General features: G+C 37.2%; 1 protein-coding gene across 1 annotated transcript in view; it reads left to right on the top strand.

Annotated features, from left to right (window-relative positions):
• The window catches only part of LOC135890722 (LHFPL tetraspan subfamily member 7 protein-like), a 153,846-nt gene extending 130,093 nt beyond the window's left edge, over positions 1–23,753 (top strand). The window contains exon 3 of the mRNA XM_065418122.1: positions 23,527–23,753. Within this exon, the coding sequence (XP_065274194.1) occupies positions 23,527–23,753 (227 nt within the window). The remainder of the gene's footprint in view (positions 1–23,526) is intronic.
• Positions 23,754–24,376: the final 623 nt, after the last annotated feature.

The following is a 24,376-nucleotide window of genomic DNA, read 5'->3' as shown; positions in this document are numbered from 1 at the left end:
ATTGGATTGCCCTTGTCCACATGTTTGTTGATACCCTCAAAGAATTATAATAAATTTGTAAAGCATGATTTCCCTTTACAAAAGCCACATTGACTCTTCCCCAACATATTGTGTTCATCTATGTGTCTGATCATTCTGTTCTTTACTATAGTTTTCAACCAATTTGCCTGGTTACTTACCATCCTGTAATTGCCAGGATCGCCTCTTGAATACAATTACAATTATCGTGAAATCAAAATATTGATTTCATTTAACTGATATATGACAGTCACATTGTACCGCTCTTCTAAGACATAACTCTCCTTAGATAGGGCCCTGAGAGACAAATGCTATTAAAAGCATTAAAGCAAGGAAAGCATTCATTAACATTAATCGTTTTAGTTTTTCACCTCCTCCTTAAGTGGCAGATGTGAAATATGCCATTTTTGGACTTTTCATATAAGATACAAAAGAAAAGCAGGCGCCATATGTCCTGTCTTCTATGTTGGGACTTTTTATTCGAGTCATAGATTTGATTATGTATTTTAAAGAGGGGAATGCTCTAAACAATTTGAAACTCTTGACTCCAATGGGTCTTTGCATGCAGGCTGAGGTTCCTGATTAGTGCTGCCAGGAGGCACATTGGTTCACAGTAATGACAAATTAGTATTGCTTGATTAATCAGTTCTCACTAGGGAATTGCTCTTTCTGCAAACATTTTACCTTCATTAATAAGCTTAATACACTGATCTGGTTTCAGTGTATTGACAAATGGTAAGTAAATTGTGCAAAATGTACTATGTTTATCTGACAGATTTCTTTGTATCTCTTCCACTAACAGTGTAATCCAATATCTTCAGGTGATGAATGATGTAATTAAGTTATTTCTTCTGTGCTGCCCAATAAATCTGTTATTAACTCAGATGTCTTCTAAATGTTGAAGTATATAGATGCTGTTTTTTTATTTTTGTCATCACTGAAGGAGCATTACACCATTGCACGCCTTGCTCATCAACAACGAAATATCAAAACGCTATTTACTGGGGCATCTTTCGGTATTGTGTCGAGAGAATAAGGAAATCTTTTAGTTGTTGCTTTGAGGTGAAGAAGTTAGGTTCTGGCTTTTATTGATGATGTTGTGCTGAGTAATGGGGGGACCTGAGTTGCAGTAGCCAAACAGAGGCTCACTTAGCCATTCTGCACACACAGGGCAGGTTCTGGAGCAACAGATTTGGTGTTGCTCCTTACAGCTGGTCCAAAAGAGGAGCAGTGTATTCTACCCACAGCACTTGCTTCTAGGTAACAGCAAGCATGTGGGGTGGGGAACAGCACATTTGCAGGGGGCATGTTAGTTAGTCCCCCCATCTAGCAATTAGTGGAGCATTGGATCACCATTCTGCCAGCCTCCTGAGCAGGTGCACTGTAGACGGGACCTGCTGTTCCCTTTTCTTGCCCACACTCGGCACACCTACAAAAGATGAAGCAACATCAAGTCTTAGTACTTTTAAAGCTGTGTTCTGAAGCATAACCAGAAGGGAGTTAAAAAGAAGGACTTGGACACTTGAGCAGAATATTAGGTAATGATCTAGGCAATAGTTCTCAAATAGTCCATAATAGCTCTTCAATTACATAGTAACTTCACAGAGTAATTACATGTGCCAGCAGATTACTAGTTAATTACACTTAATAGAACCAAAAGTAAGTGCTGTGTGATCCACGCTGTAGTTTAGGAGGCAGAAGTAAGCATGTATTTACCCAATAATTATATGGAATTTCCCATATAACTAAGTATCTTGCTATTACAGGATACTTTTCATGTAATGAAATGGGTCTATTGCTTCAAAATGAGGTATGTTATTTGCTCTCTCAGTCAATAGTAAAAAGTCTCTCCCCCTTCAAGCCACATATCTGACCATTAGTTCTCTTTGAGTTCTGCCTTCTGATGGCCAGAGGGCGTCATAGAGAATCCAACTGCTTCGTTCCTGAAAGCACCTTTTTGCTTTTCCTCATTCAATGGTTGCTAACATGGATGACTGTGAAACCAGTGCCCTAAGCCAAGAGCTGTACTCTTCCATGAATCAGACAAGAAAGCATGTGTTGCCCTCTGACCACATCTCTTCCAGAGTCAAAATGTGTGAACTTTGCAGTAGGCATGAGCTCTGTTAGTGCAGGGTGCAAGATTAGGGCAATCTGGGCCAATTTGAAAGGAAATGGGAAATAGTAATCAATCATTTCAAAATAAATGACATGGACTTACCCCTCCCACTATTGCTAAGATTTATATATGTTATAGAAAACAAAGGGAAAGCATTAGGTATAGGTAATAGATATTACAAGAAGCTAACATCCCATGTCATTTTCCCAATTCTCCTTTAGTCATTGTTTAGACTAGTTATATATATATATTAAACTAGTCTAGTCTTTCTTTGTAATTCAAAACATGCAGCCTCCTAGCAACTTTTATTATGCTTTTCTAAACACCTTCAAATTTTCAATAGCTTTCTGGCAATGAGGGTCCCAGAACTAAACACAATGTTCCTGGTACCGTTGTGCCAAAACTGTAGACCATGACTATTAACTCCCTGTTCTGTGGTGAAATGCCTCTAGATATGCAGCCCTACCACACTGCAAACTCATGTCTACTTTGCTGCTTCGATATTCCCCCTAGCTCTCTTTTGGAATAACTGCATTGAAACTTGGTGGGAGGGGAAAACCCAGGGAACAGCAGCATTAAGGTAGGTTCTGTGACTGCATGTCCTTCATAGAGGGCATGTTGTGGGTCGGCTAATAGGAAAGGTGCTGCATTAGCCATGCTGCGGTGGGGCAGAAAAGCTTGGGAAGTTGTGTGGAAGCCCTGGGCCTTCATAGGTGTCCTGAGCTCTATGTAACATCTCAGGCCATCTGGTGGTGTAGGGAGCTGAAACACCTGCCAATACACAGGAGGCAAATCTACACACTGATAAGAAGGAACTGCCATGAATTTCATTCCTGCAGTTTCCTGCTCCTTACATTTTTATCTGATAAAGTAGAGTCTGGCCCTTTCATATTGTCTCATAATGGGCATATTTTATTTCTTTGTTTTAAAATTAATTATAATGCAAGGCTTTAAAAATAAATAAATAAAACAAATCTGCTTGGATCTCAACATAATGTATAGACTCCAAAATGACAAAATGATAGATAAATACAATGTTAAGGGGACTGATTTTTTTTTTTTTTTTTTTTACTATCCAAGACCTGAGCTTAGAAATCGGTCTTCCTGACCTCTCAATCTTATAGGGCTCTGCACTTCTTGCACTGCTTCACATGTTAGCAATGTCATCAACTCCCCCAGGAGAAACTCATAACTCAGGAATCAGCAGAAAAAAAGTGGGACAGATTTTTAAATGCTATATTTAAAAATGTATTTATTGGAAATTTAAGCCTGCACACATTTTCTCCGTGACGTGGAGTCTTAAGTGGTTTTTTAAAAATCCATTTATATTTTAAATAAGCATTTCAGTTCACCTTCAAGAAAGAAAGTCTATAGAAAACAAATAAATTTCAGTGTCAGAAGATCCATAGCAGCACTATTCCCTGTATTAATAAAACAAAGGGAATAATACAGATGTCCTTGAGAACAACTGGTTCTTGCAGAGATAAGCTGGTGATTAATTGAAAATTTGTTCTTGCCAGAGGTGGCTATCAAGTGAAAATAAATAAATGGTATGGCTCCACTCTTGTAGTCTACCTGCAATAAATATTACTATTCTGGTAATAGGAAACAGTATAATGCTGGCCATTTGAAGGTTAAGATGCCAAAAACATCCTTGCCCTTAAGGTTATTCTGTTGATGATGTCATTTGCTATTGTGCCATGAAAAATAAATGTCCTGGCAACTCATTTAATTTGATTCCAGAATCATTTGCAAAATATAACATTCTTTGTTATAGAGTTACTGCATCATGTCAAAATTAGCAGGAAAGCCTAATCTCCGGAAATAGAATAGCTTTTCTGAAGCTGATGGAGTGTTGTATGTCTGAGAATGAAACAAGTAAAGGATGTTAGGTGCCCCTCTGAGAACAATGCGAAGATATCTGTCTATCTGCAAGAAATGGTATTTGCGTTTCAGCAGGTGACACATTTTCCTATGAGTCAATACTGAACCAATGCCCCAGCAGAATGCACGAGGCCCCGAATCCTGCTGGAGAGTGCTGTTCTTTAGATGAAACATAAAACCAATGTCCAAATTACTTTGGTCTTTACAGGTCTTAGGGCAAAATTGTTAAATCTGATTTTCTGGTTAAATTCCATCTTGGGAATTAACGTTCTCCAAACCTAAAATTACCCCTGTAATTTCATCTGGAGACCTTTTTTTCTTCACATCCTCTTCTAAACTGTTGAGTGATATTACTGTGTACTGTTAAATAACTGCAGTATTTCATCCCAGAGCTGCATACACCATTTAAGTGGTGGGTGAAATATTGCCAGTATTCTGGAGAGGTAATTGCCTACCCATAGGTAATGTTGCAAACACCTTTCATTGTAAAGGCTTATATTAGCCCTCCAGTCGTACCACACATAACTTGGACTTGAAAGTTAGCAGTTGTCCTCTGAAGGCAAAGGAGAATTGAAGTCAACAAACTATTTTTGAGTTACAAATCAGTAAAAATAGTATTCTGCTTTAATTTTTTTACTTTTGCCTGTTTCCTTTTCTCCCAATAGCTCAAGAATGGCTTGCTATTACTGCTATAAACTTTCCATATATATAAATCTCATTGAAAACTCATTTGCCAGTACTTGAGGAAAATAGATTATAAATAAGCAAAGCTGTTAATTATGTATGTTGTGGATAGTCTGGGGTCAAACGCTGCACCCAGTGATTTCGTCTGCACCCTTCTGTGTGCTGGGGAAATTATGGGAAACAGATCAGCTCCAACAAAGTGGGCTGTCATTACTGTTTGATAGCTGTTTGGTGACCTTACAGTATGCAAAATGTATTGGCGCTTCTAATGTCTAGTGGACATATGGCCATATCACTAAAACCTATCACAATTGGAACTAATTGACAGCCTGCTAAAGACAGAGCTGCTAAAGACTGAATGCATGATGGAAACTAAATACCCCTCTACATGTAGCTTCTTTTGGTCAGGGTTGAGGCACGTTGGAGAGGTAATGTAGAGGCAAATTACACCATCGCTCCCAGTGCCTGAATCTGTCCTGTTAATAGAGAACTTTAGTCTCCAAAGCAGTTAATCTACACTCTTCATCAGTACTAAGTCCACTTAAAAATGAGGTGAAGTGTAACCTTCTCTGTGTAGCTTTTTTGTTTAATATTTGCATGGAGTTAGCTTCATGGAAGCAAATTTGTCTGTACTGCAGATCTATATATATATAAACACACAAAGTTATGCCCTTATCCGTAAAGTTTAATTATGGGTTCTATATTTCACAGTAAAAATATATTAGCTAAGTTAGTCCATCAAGAAATATAAATGATCATTTGTAAGCTACACCACTTGAAGAACTGTATCATAGTGTAATGTGAAAGTACTGGAGGGATATATTAACCTGGTGAAGTTACTCATTAAATCCTTCAAATGTATTAATGAAGAGGAAAGGGATGACCCTTTTAGAATGATTGACGAGAGGAACTCATGTCAGAACCCATCTTTTTATTCTCTTTTACTATGCATTGAAGTCATAATCCTGTGTTTATAACTTGGTGAGTTGTGACACAAATGACTGAAAAAAACGTGATTTTATTGCAGAACCCCAGCAGCTAGACCAGGAGGATGGGAAGAATAATATCTTTTAAAACACAAATAATATGGCAAATTGCAACAATGGCAAGGACAATTATGAACAGTGAACTGTCTGTCTATCTATCTAGTTACTGGTCTGACCCTATTCCTATAGAATCTGACCATATGTTTAAATAAGATACATTCTTGGTCTGAAAACCATTATATAAAATTAAGATGAGGAACATGGAGAATGAGGGGGTTTCACAATTTTTTGGGAGACATGAGTTCAAGTTCTTGGTTTAGGTCAAAAGGGTGTTTTGTGATTTCATCCTGATTTGTGCACTTAAGAAAATAACCACATAAATCAACATAATTCAGTTGATTAGCAACCCCTGATCAACAAAAGACTTATGTCTGGAATAGCAAGGAGCGGAGTAGGAATCAAATGCATTGACTGAGCTATGGTGGGCCCCTGGCCTGGACTAGCAAACTATCGTGCAGATCAGTATTCAAATGCATTGACAGAGCTGTGAAAGCTCCAGGACTAGAGTGTTACCAACCAGGATTCAGGTGCATTGCCAGAAGCCTGCACAGTGCTGAGCACTAAATGAACTTACAAAAAAAAAAAAGGGAGCCAGGTTTTCTTAATGTGCAGAATAGCAGTGTTAGAAGTCTTCCATATAGTCAGATAATATTGTCAGAGTTTTAGAGGAACATAATCCCTATATCTGTAACTGACTTCAGTAGCATGCAGTCCACCATCTGGGTTAGACTTTGTACCACCTGGGCCGTAAAAAGAAGGAACAGACAATTATTTCCAACATTACTTGCAGAGTAGCTGATTTATGATGTGTCAGAATCAGAAGCGTGAAATGAGGGCTGTTACAGAACTGTTTTTTATGATCAGGTGGCAGTATGTGTACTTCTCCTGAATGATGACATTTACAGGACTAGGACATTTGATAAATAGAAACCTCTGACTTTGACCCTGTCAAAGAGTTTTTATGAGCAGATATGAAAACATGCAATTTGTTTCTTCCTAGTAATTCCTGTGCTCTGGGGGAAATGAACCCAGTCGTTTTTAGACTTAAGTCAGTTAGGAGCAGGTTGTATGATACCTTTTTGTTTTAGGCATATATTTTTTCTGATATCATTCCAAGTAAAATGTATTCTGTCAGGGAGTCTAATCACCTTCAGCCATTTATGTAAAATACATGCCTCAGAAAGACATAATGAATACAGTATCCGTGAGGCATGGCGATTGTTGGGATGTGAAACACTCCTGTAACAAAGTGAGACATAGACATCATTCTTGGGTACTAAGCTTCCTTTATACTATTGACTCCCTGACAGATAATGTGTTTCAGGGATATAAGAGAGACAAAAAATATGGAATGTGCAAAGTCAAACTAAATCCACAGTACTATTCTTTTACAATAAGGTTACCTCTGATGTAAAGGTGGTAGTTTGTGACTACCAGCTTATTTATAAATCTATTTTCATGGATGTCTGCTCTGTTTAATTTGTGAGTGTCAGGAGACATTAAATATCTTGATTTAAACAGACCTTGTTAGGGAGGAAATGTGTCACATCAATAGGAGAGCTTACTCTAGGGTGACCAGATAGCAAGTGTGAAAAATCGGGACAGAGGGTGGAGGGTAATAAGAGCCTATATAAGAAAATGCCCCAAATATTGGGACTGTCCCTATAAAATCAGGACATTTGGTCACCCTAGCTTACTCCCATGTTCTATGACCTTTGAACCCCAAGTTCTGTCCCAAATAGCTACTTAGGAACTTCAATTTGACAACTAGAGTAAGATCCAGATATCAGAATTTTTGGGCAAGGTGTGAAATACTGTAAATTGAGCAGAATTTGCGTATACTATGTTAGTTGGCTCCTTTGGAGTAATACTGTACTACAATTTAAATAGTCTACTGCTTCACTCAGATCCAACTGCATACGGGGTACTTCTCTTTTTTATTCTTACCCAGAGGGCCATCTCCTTTGTTGAAAGTGCTGGACTATATTCATCAAGAAGAACATACTACTGTGAGTTCAGTATGATTTTATCTATAGCCATTTGGATTGGAGCTTGGAATCTAAAGGAAATAAACTCAGAGTTTGTCATACCCAGTGTTCTTGAAAATCAACAAACAAGGTGGAATTTTCAAAATTACCTATCTGGTTCAGGAATTCAAGTCCCATTGAAACGTATTGGGACTTGTGCTCCTAAATAATTTAAACTCACTGGAAAATCCCACCTACAAATGATAAAGCCCACTTCAAACCTCCTAATAGTAATTTTATACCAGTATATTTGCCTCTAATTATATTTGCATACACTAAGATGGAATTGTTTTGGAGTGAAAAAGCAAGTATTACCCAATGTCATATTGATAACTGAGGCTGTTGAGATCTAAAGTCAGATCTCTACATGAGTTTTCTTTTACAGGGGTTTTAATCAAGTTGTCCCAAACAGAAGCTTTTCTTAGTAGCAATTAGTTAACTTACAGCTGATCAATACTCAAATGGTTAGAATATTTATGGTTCTATAGTGTAATCAGTTTAGAAAACTGACGTGGCACAATGTGACAATAAGTAAGTATCCCAAAACATTCAGTCAAGGTATTCCTGTAATAACTTTTACCACAGAGTATATTGTGCAGTGTCAATAGAGAAAAGGGAAAATGGAAAAAATTAGGCTCATAATAGTAAACAATGGAAGAAATCTATTGGATTATAACATTAAATCCCATTCAGCATCATGATGATATAGTTTTCTGATAGGATATGTATCAGATAAGTAAACTGAAACCACATTTGTTCTTAGCCAAATGACCAAGAAGAAGAAATATAAATTTAATTTGCAGGCATTGACTCTCTCCCACATTCTGAGTTGAAAAAACATGATGGATATTGGGATAAATTTCAAAAGAGATGCATAAGAATTTAGAATCTTTATTTTCAATTGTTTAAATGGGAACTGAGTAGCTAACCAATATGCACTGGGGTGAAAATGTACCTTATTTATATGTAACGAAAATATTACAAATAGAATGTGTATTTCTTAATATCACATTCTAATTTTAATCAAAATGACAAAACAACAGATCTGAGATCACAAACACCCACACACAGTCTGTTCATACAGTAGTATATACTGCTTAAAGGAAGCACAAACAAAAATGTCCCATTATTATAATGGAATGTATTCATTATCAATTTACAGTTTGGAAGGCAATATAATGTATATTGTTTATATAATATGTTCTAAAAGGTCAAATAGAACATGTATAATAATTTGAAGGAATAATACACACACAAAAAAGAAAGTTGTAAAGGTTAAAACAAATTGAAGTGCCTCTAATTTACTAGACTTCTGTAACTCTCTGAATCTTCCAAAGATTCAGTATGGTGATTCAGTTTGCAATTCTGAGACAAATTTGCTTTTGTATATCCCTTTATAGTCTGCTAAATAGGCTGTCTGCCTTGTAACCTTGTTGATGATAAAATGCACTCACTCAAAGTAGACCACACAATGCTAGATCATTTCACCCTTTTTAAGCGTATGACATGCAACTCAATAACTATATGATTAGATCTATAGATAACCAGATTATACTTATAAATCTTCTGTATTGTTACCTACTCAGTTTGCTAAAATAGTGTAGTTTCATCGTTTGTTTTCATGTAGTGAAATGTAACCGCAGAGGTTACTGGGAATGCACTGGCTTTTGTAGCCTTTCCTAAAGTTTTAGCTAACAGAGCAGCTGCTCAGCCCAGTTAGTTTCATGTTACCTGTTTGAGATTATTTGGTTTCCAATACAGTTATATTAATACTCTATCTACTTCCATTTGAACTGTGGACCAGCTTCTGCCATCCTTACTCATATTAAGTAATATTTTACTCCACAAAAAGTTCCATTGAAATCTGTGGGACTATGTGCAGAATAAGGGCTTGTCTATATGAGAAAGATGCATTAGTACAACTTTAGTCGGCTTTTAAACAGGTATCGTTAAATTGGTGCAAAAAGCTCCTATTTCATTATATGAGTGGCTTCTTTTGATTTAGTTAAACCTGTTCCTGATCCACTTCAGCTAAACCAAAGTAAGATGAAATACTGGAATAAGATTGTCTGCACAACCTTTTGTACAAATTTAACTTATATCAGCTTCAATTCACACCTTAAAAATACTGGTGCAACTTTCTCATGTTAGCAAGCCCTATACAACTCAACATGAGTAAGGCAGAATCTGGCTCTCAGGGTTTGAAAAGGTTTCAGTAAATAATAAATGTTTGCTTAATATTTAACTTTCAAGTAAAATCTTTGTTGGAACGTTTAGTTTGACAAATGCAGGGATTCTAGAAATGTAATGACAGTACTTTCTATTCGGTAGTTAATTTGCTGTCAGCATTTCCATTATAAAGTATCGGTTTTGAGTGGTTTATAACACGTTTTTAAAGGGTAAATAAATTTATTTGTGTACTCTATTATAAATGAATTAAACTAATCCAGAGGTGTAACTTAAAACATCTCAGCCTGCTTTTTTCTTTTACCAAATTTGCTTTAAATTGGTTTGGTTATGTATAAGTAATAGAAATGTAAAAGAAAGAAGGAGAAAGAGAATAAGAAGAAACCAAAAGCAACTCACTAGTCTCTGTGTGTTACATGTTCCCCTCTGTGCCCAGTCCATAGAGCAAGTGAGTTTGTTACAGCTCCCAGCTCATGCTTTTAGCTCTAGAAGTCCCTGGTACCAGCAGATGTTTATTTAATTCCATGTGGCTTGGTTTTACAGAATTAAATTTAACATTGGACCAAGACTTTCCTATTCAAATTTAAGACAGCCAAAATATTAAAGCATAAAGGAGGAGAATGAACATCTTTAATATTTTCTGTTATGTATTCAGTAAAATAGCGATGTGAACCTTTGTGTTTCTTTGTGATCTATACCAGGGGTAGGCAACCTATGGCACGTGTGCCAAAGGTGGCATGCGAGCTGATTTTCAGTGGCACTCACACTGCCCAGGTCCTGGCCACCGGTCCAGGGGGCTCTGCATTTTAATTTAATTTTAAATGAAGCTTCTTAAACATTTTAAAAACCTTATTTACTTTACATACAACAAAAGTTTAGTTATATATTATAGACTTGTAGAAAGAGACCTTCTAAAAATGTTAAAATGTATTACTGGCACGCGAAACCTTAAATTAGAGTGAATAAATGAAGACTCGGCACACAACTTCTGAAAGGTTGCCGACCCCTGATCTATACATTAAAACGATCTGCTTCTAAATATGGGCAGATTGTCTGGCCAGGAGTATGGTTGTAGATGGTTCCTTTTCCACGGACATTCACTTCCTGTGTATGTGGGGAGGGGCATGGTTTGTCCCTTGTCTCACAAGGACTGTCCCCCACTTGAACCTACCAAGTCCTAAAATGGGTCTGGGAAGAGGATGGGCCAAGGCCTTCAGAAAGTTCATAGATTCATAGGTGTTGTGGCCAGAAGGGACCAATATGACTGTCTAGTCTAACCTCCTGCATAGCACAGGCTGAAGAACTTCACCCAATAATGTCTGCATCAAGCCCATAACTTCTGTTTGAGCTACAGTGTGTCTTTTAGAATGATACCCAGTCTTGATTTAAATACTTCAAGTGATGGAGAATCCAGTGCTTCCTAATGCAGGAAGTTGCATTGATCCTTCTGCAACCTGTTTTTTATTGGGGAAACTATCCTTCAAGAGGGCCTCCAGGGCTTAGGAGTTACCAGAGCCAGGGCAAAGGGCTGTAGATTCTCAGGCAAAACCACTGGTCATTCCAGGGGGTGAGGGGGAAATGTGTGATTGAGGGCGCAATTCAGGGGAGAGTGAGGGCACAAAATTCTTCACTCCAAGTGAAAAGATCCAAGGAAAATTCCGTACCTTCCCAGGGGCAATTCTGCAGGAGGGGTAGATTTGGGTATTGGCAATCAGTGGATAGCCCACACTTTCTTTAGAGCTGTTATATTTTATAGCCCATTGAACACCTACATATTTTTAAATAACATCAATAAATATTTACTTATAGAATGATTAATGATTTATCAGATCAATGCTCCAACTTAAAAAAAAAAGACCCTAAGCAGTAATAGAGTGTAATGTTTCTTAAGATCAAAATACATATTATAAAATTTATAGGTACACGTGAGCCAATCAAGACTCCACTGTTTGAATGTTATGACTACTCTGATTCGTAATTCAATAGCATGCAACTGTTACTGAGAAACCTTGTATTACCTGATGCAGCTTTCACTTATGGGAGCTAAGTGAAATGGGTGGGGGGAACCCGGTTGCAATTGCCTATTTTCACAACTAAATATACCTCTTCTTCTCTAACCATCTGAGGACTGCTGCTTGACTAGTTCTTATACCGTTCTACTGTCACTCTAGACTCCTTTCATGCTCAGTGCAGCATTGAGACATTTTTATCAGATTTTGAGTCATTCAAGCCTATCAGACAAATGTACCATAAATACAGATTCATGTTACATATTTTTCTCTCCTTCTTCCTTTGAACCCTGTTATAATGAAGCACAAACATCTGTGTTAAACCAGCATTAAGGGATATTTCTATCACTCTGTTCATGCATTGAAGCTCCAATCCAGCAAAGTACTTAAGCACATGAGAAATTCCATTGAACTCAATATGACTACTCAGGTGCTTAAAGTTAAACACATGCTCAAGTGATTTGCTGGATTAGGATATTAGTTTCTCCATTGCAATACACTGCAAACAGGGAAACATTAAATATTTTGGGTTATATCCTGCACTCCTTACTGAGGCAAAATTCCCATTGAGATAAAAAGTATATAGCATCAATCACTATGTCTGCTGTGGTAACGAAGCTTGTGAGCTTTAGTCAGACCCTCAACAGTTATTTTAACAGAGATTTTGGAGACATTATATAAAAACGCTAACAAAGGGTATATACTAACAAAGAGTGTTGACAAGCTAGATAGCTTTCTTTGTAATCACATTTGTATTATAGCTGCTAAATTCTACCTTGTGAGTAACACTATCTAGTTGAGCTGGAAAAGAAATTGGCATAATCTTCAGTTTATTTGGCAACAACCCAAGACTGGTACAAATTCTCAGAATTACTACATGCTAACTGAAATTAAGCCTATGAAATAATTCTTTACAAAAAAAAGAGAATAACTAAATTGTAATATGATAAAAGTGACTATATCATTTTTACTAGTTCCAGCTCTTTATTCAGCAGCATTTTGATACCATGTATGTAGGCGTTATTGTCTCCGTTCCCTGCGCTTTAGTCAACTTCCCTTTGATGAAATAATTGGTGGGGTGGCTTACAAGAGCTTGTATTATGGGTACTTGACCTGCAACTGCTTGTAGCTCTGTGCAGAACAACTGCCTCCAATACTGATCCTTGATTTTCACAGCCCTCAAAAGTTTATTTTCCATGATATCATGGAATTTTGTTTTGGTTTTGTTTGTTTCATTTTTAAAATTTCACGTTCTGGTTTTGTTCATTTTTGTTTGAAATGTTGTCGGGTAATTTTCAGTTCTTTTCAGACTGTTTATATAAAAAAAGTATACACAAAAAGGTACTTATTCCTTTCTGTAGGAGCCAGAGGAAGTCAACAATTTGCTTATAGCAGTACAGGGCACAGAAATTCAATCTTGTTTCTGTTATCACACTCAGGTGCCAATGGTATTTCTTCTTCTAATCATAACAATTCTATTTAGTTCTTATTTAGCACTTTTCATCTGTAGATCTCAAAGCATTGGAGATTGAGTATCATTATCCCCATTTTACACAAGGAAAAACTGAGTCACAGAGAGATAGGTGACTTCCCAAAAGTCACATAGCAGGTCAGTGGAAGAGCCAGGAATAGAACCTGTGTACTGACACACAATCCAATGTCCTATTCATTGGGCCATGCTGCTGTGGGAGGAGATGGAGGGGGAGAACATTTCCATAAGGTTCTTTTTGTGGAGTTTAATTCCTCTGGAAATAGAGGGAAGGGGTTCAAGCTATGAGGCCCACTTATAAAACCTTTAGGATCCCAGGGGATCAGTGGACAGCCAGTGTCATGTACAAAGAGAGGCAATGCCTCTGCACAGGCTTTCGGATTCCTCGCGACCTCCCCTCACCCTTGGCCCTGTAGCACCAATGATTGGATCTATAGTTATTGGTATAAATTATCTTTGTCAGCATGGTGGCAGAAGAAACAGTAAACCTTACCTAGTGGAAATTTTGTAACTGTGTAAGAGAGAATATGCACTGTTTGATTGATTGATTGATTTTAGAAAAAACAACCAGTTTCTCATAAAATAGTAATTTTTTTAACTGTTTGAAAAAGATTTAGAGTTTACATTGAAAGTAGATATTGTATATGTATTCTGTGAGAAAGGATTCCAAAGAATGGATCACTTTTTAAATGGATATCTTGTGTGTGTGTGTGTGTGTGTGTGTGTGTGTGTGTGTGTGTGTGTGTGTGTGTGTGTGTGTATTATACATACATACACACACAGAAGATATCCATTTAAAAATTGGCCCCTTCTTTGTGTATTTGTGTGTGTATATATGTGTGTGTGTGTATCCTTTTTTGTCATTTTATCAAAGCTTGCTATTTAGTTCTGCAAGACAATTCATTTTCAATTGTCTACATTTTGCATGCTTTTAATGGCAAATATATAATAAAGATGTTATAGCAGATGGTTTAGAAATATCCATTTACTTGTGAGGGTACAAGACACAGGAGTTTTTTATATTGCATATTAGCCTTTTTTTTTAATCAGACAAAGAAAAGTGTAAGTACAAATGAAACCTACCTTGGTCAAATCCACTGGTTTGCTAATCACCTGCATTTTCACTCTTACGTCTTACATGTGAACTTTTCAGCCGTGCACAAGAGAAAGCCAGGCCCTGTACTAAGACTTCTACTACTTGATTCTGGCTGTACAGGCAACAAACACAAAACAGGCATGTCGTAACTCAGCCATGTGTGTTTCTTGTCTTTAATGTCTTTGCTACAGTCACAAAAAGGGAGAGGAGAGGGAATTCAGTAAGTGTCAGTTATTTACGTGGTAGCAAAGCATTAGATGTGATCCTTCATGAGATTCCTTTGGAAAAGTTTAAAAAGACCTGTTGTATTGAGAAGAGATATCAAATCAAAAAGGAAAACAAAGATAATGCAGATGGCTGTAAAAATGGACATGTATGGTCAACAGAGGTGCCTCATCTGGATTCCCCTTGTTAATAAGGTAGGGGGATGCTGACAGGGCATTCTCTCTGAGGGCTCTGAGACTGGGACTCTGGAATTTGTTTTTCCCCATACCGTCCAGGTATGTTACAAAAGACATCTGCTTGATAGGGTTTTTGGAGACTGCAAAAGATATGCTTCCCAGAACAATGAAGAGGTAAAGGGGTAGAACCAAGATTTGGGGAGAGGGGGTAGTTGGCTGGCTGGCTAAATTCCTGTTTTAATTATTATTTTAATACTGCTGGGATTTTTGTTGTACTGCTAATTACATGTTAGGGTGCTTAGTGCCTTGTATAGGTATCTATTATTTACACCTAAATAAATAAAAATAAATAAAAAGTTTAAGGGAAAAGTGCAAGGGAAGTTAGAGTGACTCGAGCTCTGTAGAAATTTGAGAGCAAATAAATTATTTGAAGTTGACTAAGAGTGTATTATGAGAGTTAATGACCTTAAAAAGAGCAAAAATAGATTAGATATGAGGGGAAACTTAATGATGAGAGCAATTAAAAATACAACAGCCTGCTTAGTTAGATTAGACACTGTAAATGAAAATGTTCCAAAAAGAGATTAGCTAAAACACTTGGGGAATAGTGAAGGTGATAATCTGTAATAGCAGTAGGAGAATGGATTTCCAGGCCTACTGTAAGAATCCCTTCCAGCACCAATTTTGATGATTGTATGAGTCTCTCTACAATCTTCCAACTAATCCAACTTAGTCACAAGTATCAAGAGTGTAATATACTCCGATAGTAGGCAAATTAAAATTCTAGGACAAACTAATCTCTTTACAATAGGCACTTTCAGGAAAATGATTTATGAATTCAGAATATATTTTATTCTTAGCTTTCTGTGTTTTGTTTGTAACAAGTAAATCGTTTTAATTTGAAATCAATAAAAGACTGATAACACCATGAAGTGCTGTTTGCAAAGTACTGAAGTAGATTTATTTTGTTTCATTTGCATATTCATATATGAAATGGAATGGAACTGAATGTGATTATTCAGGGTCAGTCTTTTACCATAGTACTTCTTGCTGTTACCTTTCACAAAAACCCTGGGCCAGATTGACTCCTTTGCTTTTGGAGCTCCAAAGTAAATCCACTTGGAGTGATACAAGCTGTTCACAATCCTCTGTTCTTCGGGGGTCTTTACTCAGGGCTACCTCCTAAAAATAGGGGGGCCTCTCCCAACACAGCTTTGACCAGAGAGGCTCCAGTAGAATCCTGAGTTGATTTTAACGTTGTCCTTCCCACTTCTGAATTACTAGGGGGTTCAATTCCCCCTTGGGTGCAGCTTCTTTCATGTCCTATTGGGGTGAATCTAGATTCAAAAGTTAAAAACCAAAATGGGACATTATTTTTTCAAGTGTTTTGGGGTTTTTTTAAACTCTCATGCAGAACAGAGCACATGTAGCTGTGCTCCGCCTCTTTGGTAAATCTTTGTTTAATTTTGTAGAAACGTATTCTTAAACTGATACATCCAAACCATAGCAGAGAATAAATAAAGCCCTGCATTTTATAGGACACCTTTGTATTCCCAAGAAAAGTGTTTTTGTATGTTGACTTTGTGATGTGCTAAATTATTGGAACCATCAAAAGGAATGTGTATATAGTCAGTGTACCAGTATGTTTATCAGTTCATAAATTCCCCAGGGAGACTGTTGATCTCTGCTTCCATCTTCCAGAATTTAGAGATTAGATAGTCACTATCCAAACTGACAACAGGCATCTGATATGAAATAAAATCCTCTACCTGTGCTTGTAGATCTTGATAACAATGGTTTCCCACCTCTGGGTTCCCCTCTCTAATTCTTTTCAGAGTTTAAACTTAATTAAAGCATCTTTATAACTATTTTATTATAAAATATTCAAAGGGTCTAAGTGTGGTTTGTCTCAGGCTTTTACTATTTTTATTGTTTAAGGAGTGCACATTAGTGGACTTTGTAAAACACACACAGGCATACACAGAGACACACAGAAAATGATTCCAAGTGGCTTACGTTTCAACTCATTTAACTCCAATGCACTGCACAGCAATTCATATGCAAGAAGATGTGGATATATCATTGGCAGAGAGCTAGCACAACAAAGCTTCATGGGTGAAAAAGGTGGAATTTAAATAGAGATAGGCCCAATCCATGAAGTTTGGTTCTAGAACTGGCATAAAATTTTGGGAGAAGATCCAGTTTTACTTTTTCCCCCCTGCTTCTAATTTTAAGTAAAAATTCAAAGGAGGCAAGTGAGTGCATAGGAAGTGGATAGAGTTGGCATAAAACAAAAGTCTGAAGCCAAGAGTGAGAGGAGATTAAAAAGGCAATTAAAGAGCACTTGAAGAGCAAAGAGTGGGAGGAGATGTAAGCATGGTCAGTGTTCTGTAGAGTCTTGAAGCTGAGGATAAGTTAGTGGAGGAGGAAGAAGATGTCAGAGCAGTAGGTCAGTAAAATCCAAGAAGTAGCTTTTTGAATAGCCTAAGAAGGGAGATAGGCCAGAGAAGAAAAAGGTGCAGTAGTTTAGGAGAGACATGACTAAAGTATTGATAATGGTTTAAAAAAGAGGTTATATCTGGGAAAGTGACTTTGTAAAAAATCATACTCTGGGGTTCCACTGTTTATTGCCACTCAGTCACTGCATATCAAACGAGCCAAGCTTACATGGAAAATTGTTCTAAATATCAGCACCGCAAAGTCAAGCTGGGATTTGAAGGGAAAGTTGTATTCTTTGCTGGCTCGTGCATTATAGTTTCTGCAATCATAACTCAATTGCAAATTCTGTTGATTATGCATGAGCCAGAAAAGGATGCAGCCTATTCTCTCCTAGGTCTCTTGACTATTCAGAGAAAGTAGTGAGAACTTACGATTTGATTCTGCTCCAGTTTACATCAAGACTCCTATTAACTTTAATAGGAGTAGGTCCTTGGTCTTATTTTTGCACAATTTGATTAAGTCTCTGGAAAAGATGGATTTCCTCATTGGTGGCTTATAAACTAACAAGTTCTGTTTAAAGGAAAATGAGGGGAAAGCAAGAAGCTAAACCTTGACATGAAATACTTTTATTAGCTATGGTTATTTTCATTTATAGTTGTTGTATTGCACTATACACAAATCTAAGCTTAACTAAGGTTTCTCTCTCCCCTTGTCATTATGGATAAGGCTGTTCATATATCCAAAGATGGCACTAGCCCTCTGAGGGCCTAAAGCAGGAATATTTTTGCCCCACCCCCAAACTATACTAAAAAAGCAAATGGGGGCCCCTTTGAGCTGCTTAGGGCCCTAAGCAATTGCTTAGTCTGCTTATGCCTAGCGCCGGCACTTCACTTATCTCATCCTACACTTAGGAGACTTGGACAGCCTTGTAGAAAGAAGTTGAAAGTATGACTGGCTACCCATGGCTTTGCTGGGCATAGTGCCTTAGGAGAATTGTAGATGAGTGCCCTCTAGATATTGTATAGAGCATTGCAGCTCAGTCAGCGGTTTTACATCTGTTTAAAGTGAAATAAAAAATGCGAAATTATAAAATTAATTTTTAAAAGAAAAAATAATTTATTATTATTTCAAGTATTACATATTTCATTTCAGTTGTTTTGGATGATTATAACCTAGGAAGTCACATTCTATATGGTATCTTCTGAAACAAACTTAGGTCAACAGGATTTCCATAACTTCTTAACTAACGATCTTAATGCAATGGAAGAACCAGTACACTATACTTTATTAGCTTTATTTAGAATATACCTTGAAATGACAGAAAATGGTGCTATTTTTCCTAAGAGAAAAAAATACAGCAACAGTAATTTAAAACTTTTTGTACAAAATGTACTGAATTCCATAGGTGCCTGCCTCTCTGGTATTATATATGCTTATTACAAAAAGAAATATACTGAGATGATGTTAATGCTTCAATTTGAAACCTCTGAACCCAGAAATTTGCTTTAAATTAGGAAAGAAGCCCTTTCTGGTTTCTTGGATGCCAAATGTCAGCCAAGAACCAATTTTTATAGCCAAGTTATAAATCCTTTAAAAGAAGGTTGCAGAGTGGAGACTATCAGGATGGTTGAGGCATATGATACCAGTAAACTAAGGAGGGGACAGAGGGGAGAAACTGTAATTGTTTGGGAAAGTGGAAGGTTAGAAAGCAGAAATAAAATGTGACCTTCTCCTGTTGAACTGGTGTACATAGACACAGCTATAAACAATTTTGCAGTCAGCATTGACTATGAGTTACTGGTAAGAACCCAAGTGAGGAATTCTTAAAGGTAACAAAGATCATGTGTCAAAAGAATATTACAACAAAATAATTAATGTTTTTAATGAGAACTCTTTAATGAGAAATCTGATGAGAGATCAATTCAAATATTAATAAAAACCAGATGATCCGTCAAAACCATGTTCAGTAAAATCAAATAGTTTCTTTTCATATTGAAACTCTTAGAAATTCTGTGTGCTGCACATTATGGATTAGGACCTAAAATGTATTTCCCGATGGTCTTGTATGTGATACACTTGAGGGGGGGATACACTTGAGATAATAATAACATACTGACTGCTGAATTCTGACACATTTTAAATTGATGTTTGTTGTTTTAAAACCATGCAGAGGGATAAATGTTCTATGAAGAAGCTAACTGGATCCCCACTGTTTCTTTGTGTATTCTCCCAGCTAACTGCACTCCTGATAGACAGCGCTATTAAGTAGTCATTAGCACAGTGTCTGAAAGCTTGGCTTCTGCAGATAATAACAGGCCATTCAGTATTTTAAGCCTTTGTAAGAAGGAGGACACTGTGTGGTTCATATAACTGAGTATAATGAGGTCATTCTATGACAAGCCTGAGAATACAGAGCCATGGGCAACTTATTAGCCTATTTGATGTTAGAACAGATTCAAGTCTAACATTCCAGTGTTTTTTTTCCCCTGCAAAAAGCTTCTGCCATTAACTGAGACTACAAAACGACATCACTGAATGGTAGATTGAAATATTGATATAACTGTATTGTAAAGTCTTCAAAATACTTCTGCTTGACTCTGTAGATAAGGAAATGTATATGGAGAGATATTTAAAGTGTAGCATTTGTCTGTTTTCTAAAAGCTAACAATGTGACAGAAAAATAGGAAATATTAATGTAGCCAGTAGTGTTCAAAGCAGTACTAAAATGGTAAAAAAAAAAAAAAAAAGCTCTGCATAATTTAGCATGACAGTTTTTACTATTTTGTTTCTGATTTCTGCAAAATTTGAGGCAGTGGCTATTTTTACATTGACAATATGCACAAACTGAAATTTAAACTTTACAGCTACCTTTTGCTCAGAACTATTCCATTTTCACTCAGAAATGGGCTTACTTTTCTTGGGAAAGAAGCGCTATTTTTGAATGAAAATGTTGTGATATGTACTTTTTTTCAGCAAAACAGGCCCATTTCAAGTTTCTTCATGAAACATGAAAAACTTCACCTTTGATTATGAATATTTTGCATATCCAGTTATCATCATAAACTGGACAATTCTGATCAAATAAATTATGCTGTTTGTTAGTTGCAGTACACAACAGTATTCATAGGTAGCTATCACAATACATGTGGATTACAGGTTAACATAAATTAATATATTTCTCTATTTTAATACCTTAGCACTTTTAATAGCTTTTAAATATGCTAACTGTATGAAAACTGGCCATTCTGGTAATGATGTTTCTTCAAGGTGGTTTCTGCAAATTATAATTTGTAGGATGTGTTGTCTTCAGGGCACTGCAGCACTTTGGAAAAGTTTGAAAACAGTACTCATTGGGTGTTGTATGCGTAATCTCATGACACTCAACTTTCAGGGCTGAGGATATTCAATTGGCTTATGGTCCCAATTGCCTCAGTTCCTTCTCTTCCATTGTGGAAGCTCAGTGCCTGTAGCTAGATGTGTATGTGGAGTGTATGTGTGTGTGTAAATGGAATTTAGTTTATCTTAAATTTATAGTTTTCATATTTTAGCAATTTAATATGCTTGTAGTAGTTATTAAGACTTTGCTGCACGCGATGCAGTCTAATTTCTTTGCAGTATGGCTTCAGCTTGGGAAAAGCTCGTATGGTGGATCTGAGCTCTCAGAGGCCTGGATTCAAGAAGTGTGCATAGTCTCTCTCCATGTGCCTGGAGTCTGATGCACACACTCAAAACCGTGTCTGCTTAGGGGTGGGGCCTAACTGGAGCTTGGTGTGGCGCTTTCACACCCTGAGCCGGGAAAGATTTGCAGCTCTGGCTTCAGGTCATCCTTCTCTGGGAGTCCCTGAAATCTAATAATTCAGAACTGCCTAAGGCAAAGGGTCTGGGTTCTGTGCAGGGCCCAAAAACTCTGCCTTGGCAAGGCAAACCATAAGAGTCAGTGCCAGAACCAGCACTTCTTTCTGGCATCATATAAGAGGTGTCAATAAGGTGGTTACCTTGATTAATGCTCAAAGAACTCCATTTATTGGTAAACTGATTCTCTTTAAACCTTCATTTGAGTTATCACAGAAAGAAACAGAGATTGGAAAGGTTGCTACTAGTTCTATTTCTACCTTTCTTTTTTCTGTTGTGATTTATAGTGTGTTGTCTGTTGAATGGAATTCACACTTAGCTGTGATTAATTCTGATTTCCACTTATTATAAAAACTTAAACTGATAACAATCCACGGTGAATTCAAACCAAACATTGGGTAGTACACCATAGACAGCTTCTAAGCTTCTGGGGTTTTGTTTGTTTGTTGTTTGGTTACTTTATTTTTAAGGGGGTGGGGAAAAGGGAGGGGATCTGTTTCATAATATCATTTTGATTTACAAGATAATACAATTTGAAAATACAATAGATTTTTTTTAGATCCAACTATTAATTTATTCATTGTGACGCATAAAGGGTAGAAGAAAGAAGAAACAAATATTGATTTATAAGTGACACTTGTACTTTCCAACAAATTGTTATACATAGTGGGTTGGACTTTCCAAAGCACCTTGGTGTCCTTTTTATGTCAATGGGAGCAAATTTAGGCCAGTCCTGGGTGCTTTTTAAAAACCTACCAGTGTATTTTTAGAGAATTTTTCTGCCTATTTTTACCCTGATTTACAATTTGGACAATCAAATTATATATACCCAAATATGGAAAAGCAGTTTTGTTTATTAACAAATTACATACCCATGACATTAAAATATGAAAAATATTCATTATATATTGCAGAAGTTAGTCCTTGACTTCTATTAATAGCTAACTGGCAATGATTTTTTTCTTTAGGTAATATAGATTCTGTTTACACCATCTGCTGAATAAGGCAGCATAGATAACAGTTCATCAGATATTGCAATGCCATTTGTTTATCTGTGTAATTGTACTCTTTTTTTTTACACATTAATGTTAGGAGAGCAATAATTGTTGATCACAGATGCTGTGATTTGTAACTAAAATGCACTTTGTACTTATAGTCATATTAGTCTAGCTCTCCCAGGAACCGCAGGGGTGAAAGGAACAGAATGTGGGGCCACCGCTCCTCAGGAGCCAGCGCCCTGCACTGGCAGGTCCTCCGGCGTGGCTGTACTGCCCCCAGCCCTACCCCCAGCCCTTCCACGTAGCTGCGTCTCCTGTCTTGAATCTTTACAGCCCTGCTGGAGGACAGGGCTGAAGTCGGGGCTGGGGGCAGTACAGCCACGCTAGAGGAGCTGCCGGCGCGGGGCGCTGGCTCCTAGGAGTGGCGGCCCCACGTTCTGCTCCTTTTCGCCGCTACAGTTCCCGGAAGAGCCCTGGGGTTCAGCGGATACTGATTTCTATCCGTGGATATCCGAATCTGCAGGGATACATTTGTATCCGCGCAGGGCTCTACAATTCATTCTTGAAAAATGTGTCTTTCCGGTACAGCGTACTGGCAATAAGTGTCTTAATGGTTCGGCATACTGACCATACTGGCTTACTTGCACCACTGAGTGCCCCTGAGATATTTGAAAATATCTACATCTTTGCACACATTCACCATGTAATTATATATCATTATATATCATTCCTGATGTTCTCAGTATGATTCCTCCCTACAACTACAGAGGTCTAGTAAGGCCTAAACTGGAGGTAAAAAAAGAACCCACAATAACAACAGAATGAACAATTTCAGGGAGCAAATCCAGTGCTGCCATGTCAAGAAAGGGCTTGAGCTATGTGTTATCTGTACCACCTTTTCATTCTACCTTGGGCTCATCTGCATACATGCTACTGTGTCACAAAATCTATCCCAAAAAATATGAGATAAATCATAGTCTTTTTGAAGTCAATGGAAATTTTGCCTTTGACCTGAACTGAATCAAGATTTGCCCATGGAACGTAAGAAATATTTTTGGGATAGCTCAGTGGTTTGAGCATTGGCCTGCTAAACCCAGAGTTGTGAGTTCAATCCTTGAGGGGGCCATTTAGGGATCTGGGGCAAAAATCTGTCTGGGGCTTGGTCCTGCTTTGAGCAGGGGGTTGGACTAGATGATCTCCTGAGGTCCCTTCCAACCCTAATAGTCTATGATTCTATGATTCTAATGTTTATTAAAAATTGCTCTCTCTTTTTTTTCTAGTATTCATCATGGCATCTGGACTTTTGGTTTATCCTTTCGGCCTCAACTCTGCTACAGTGAAGAAATTCTGTGAGAATTCAAGCATATACAATGCAGGAGACTGCCAGATTGGATGGGGGTACATGTTGGCAATTGTTGGAGTCATGTTATCTGTCTTTTTACCATTCTTTGCAAAATATGCACCAAAAGAGTACATATCTCCAACTCCAATACCTACTATTTTATAGTATTTTATTAGTATTTAACAGCAAAACATTCCTGTTAATCAATGGGCAGAAAGTATTATAGCACTTCCTTTTAGCTGTATGGCTAAAAAAAAAAAAAAAAAAGAGAGAGAGAGAGAGGGAGATAGAGGGTCAGAATCACAGAGACCAAAAGTGCACTGATAGTCTTCCGTAAGCATGAGAAGCTAACACTCTGGAATTGAAATAAGACTAATTAGCAGCCTTTATGCTGCTCTAAACTTATAATGGCTTAATGCCTTAGTCAAAAAATCTGTTTATCCTCAAAACATCTGTCTACCTCCCAAACAGTTTCTTTTATGTCTCAAAACAGTAAATCTGTTAAAAGCCTCAATTCTCTTTTATATGTTATTAAATGTCAGAACTTTTATGAACCCAATAATTTTAAATCTGATAATGATATTTTGTTATAGTTATTATGAGTGGGAAAAAGCCTGCTAGTAACCAGAGCCTAAAATGAAGCTTACCTATGAAAAAAGATGTATGCAAGAAAAAGTGCTTTTGTTTGTTTGTTTTTAATCAATGCATGTTAGGAGTGTGCCTGAATATTGTACTTTGTAGGCACATGTTTTAGTACTGGTCTAACAATTGGGAAGTATAGCCTCCAC

Source organism: Emys orbicularis, chromosome 17 (assembly GCF_028017835.1).
Source record: "Emys orbicularis isolate rEmyOrb1 chromosome 17, rEmyOrb1.hap1, whole genome shotgun sequence".
Lineage (NCBI taxonomy): Eukaryota > Metazoa > Chordata > Testudines > Emydidae > Emys > Emys orbicularis.
The sequence above is the reverse complement of the archived record's forward strand: the minus strand, read 5'-3'. Positions and strand labels throughout refer to the sequence as shown.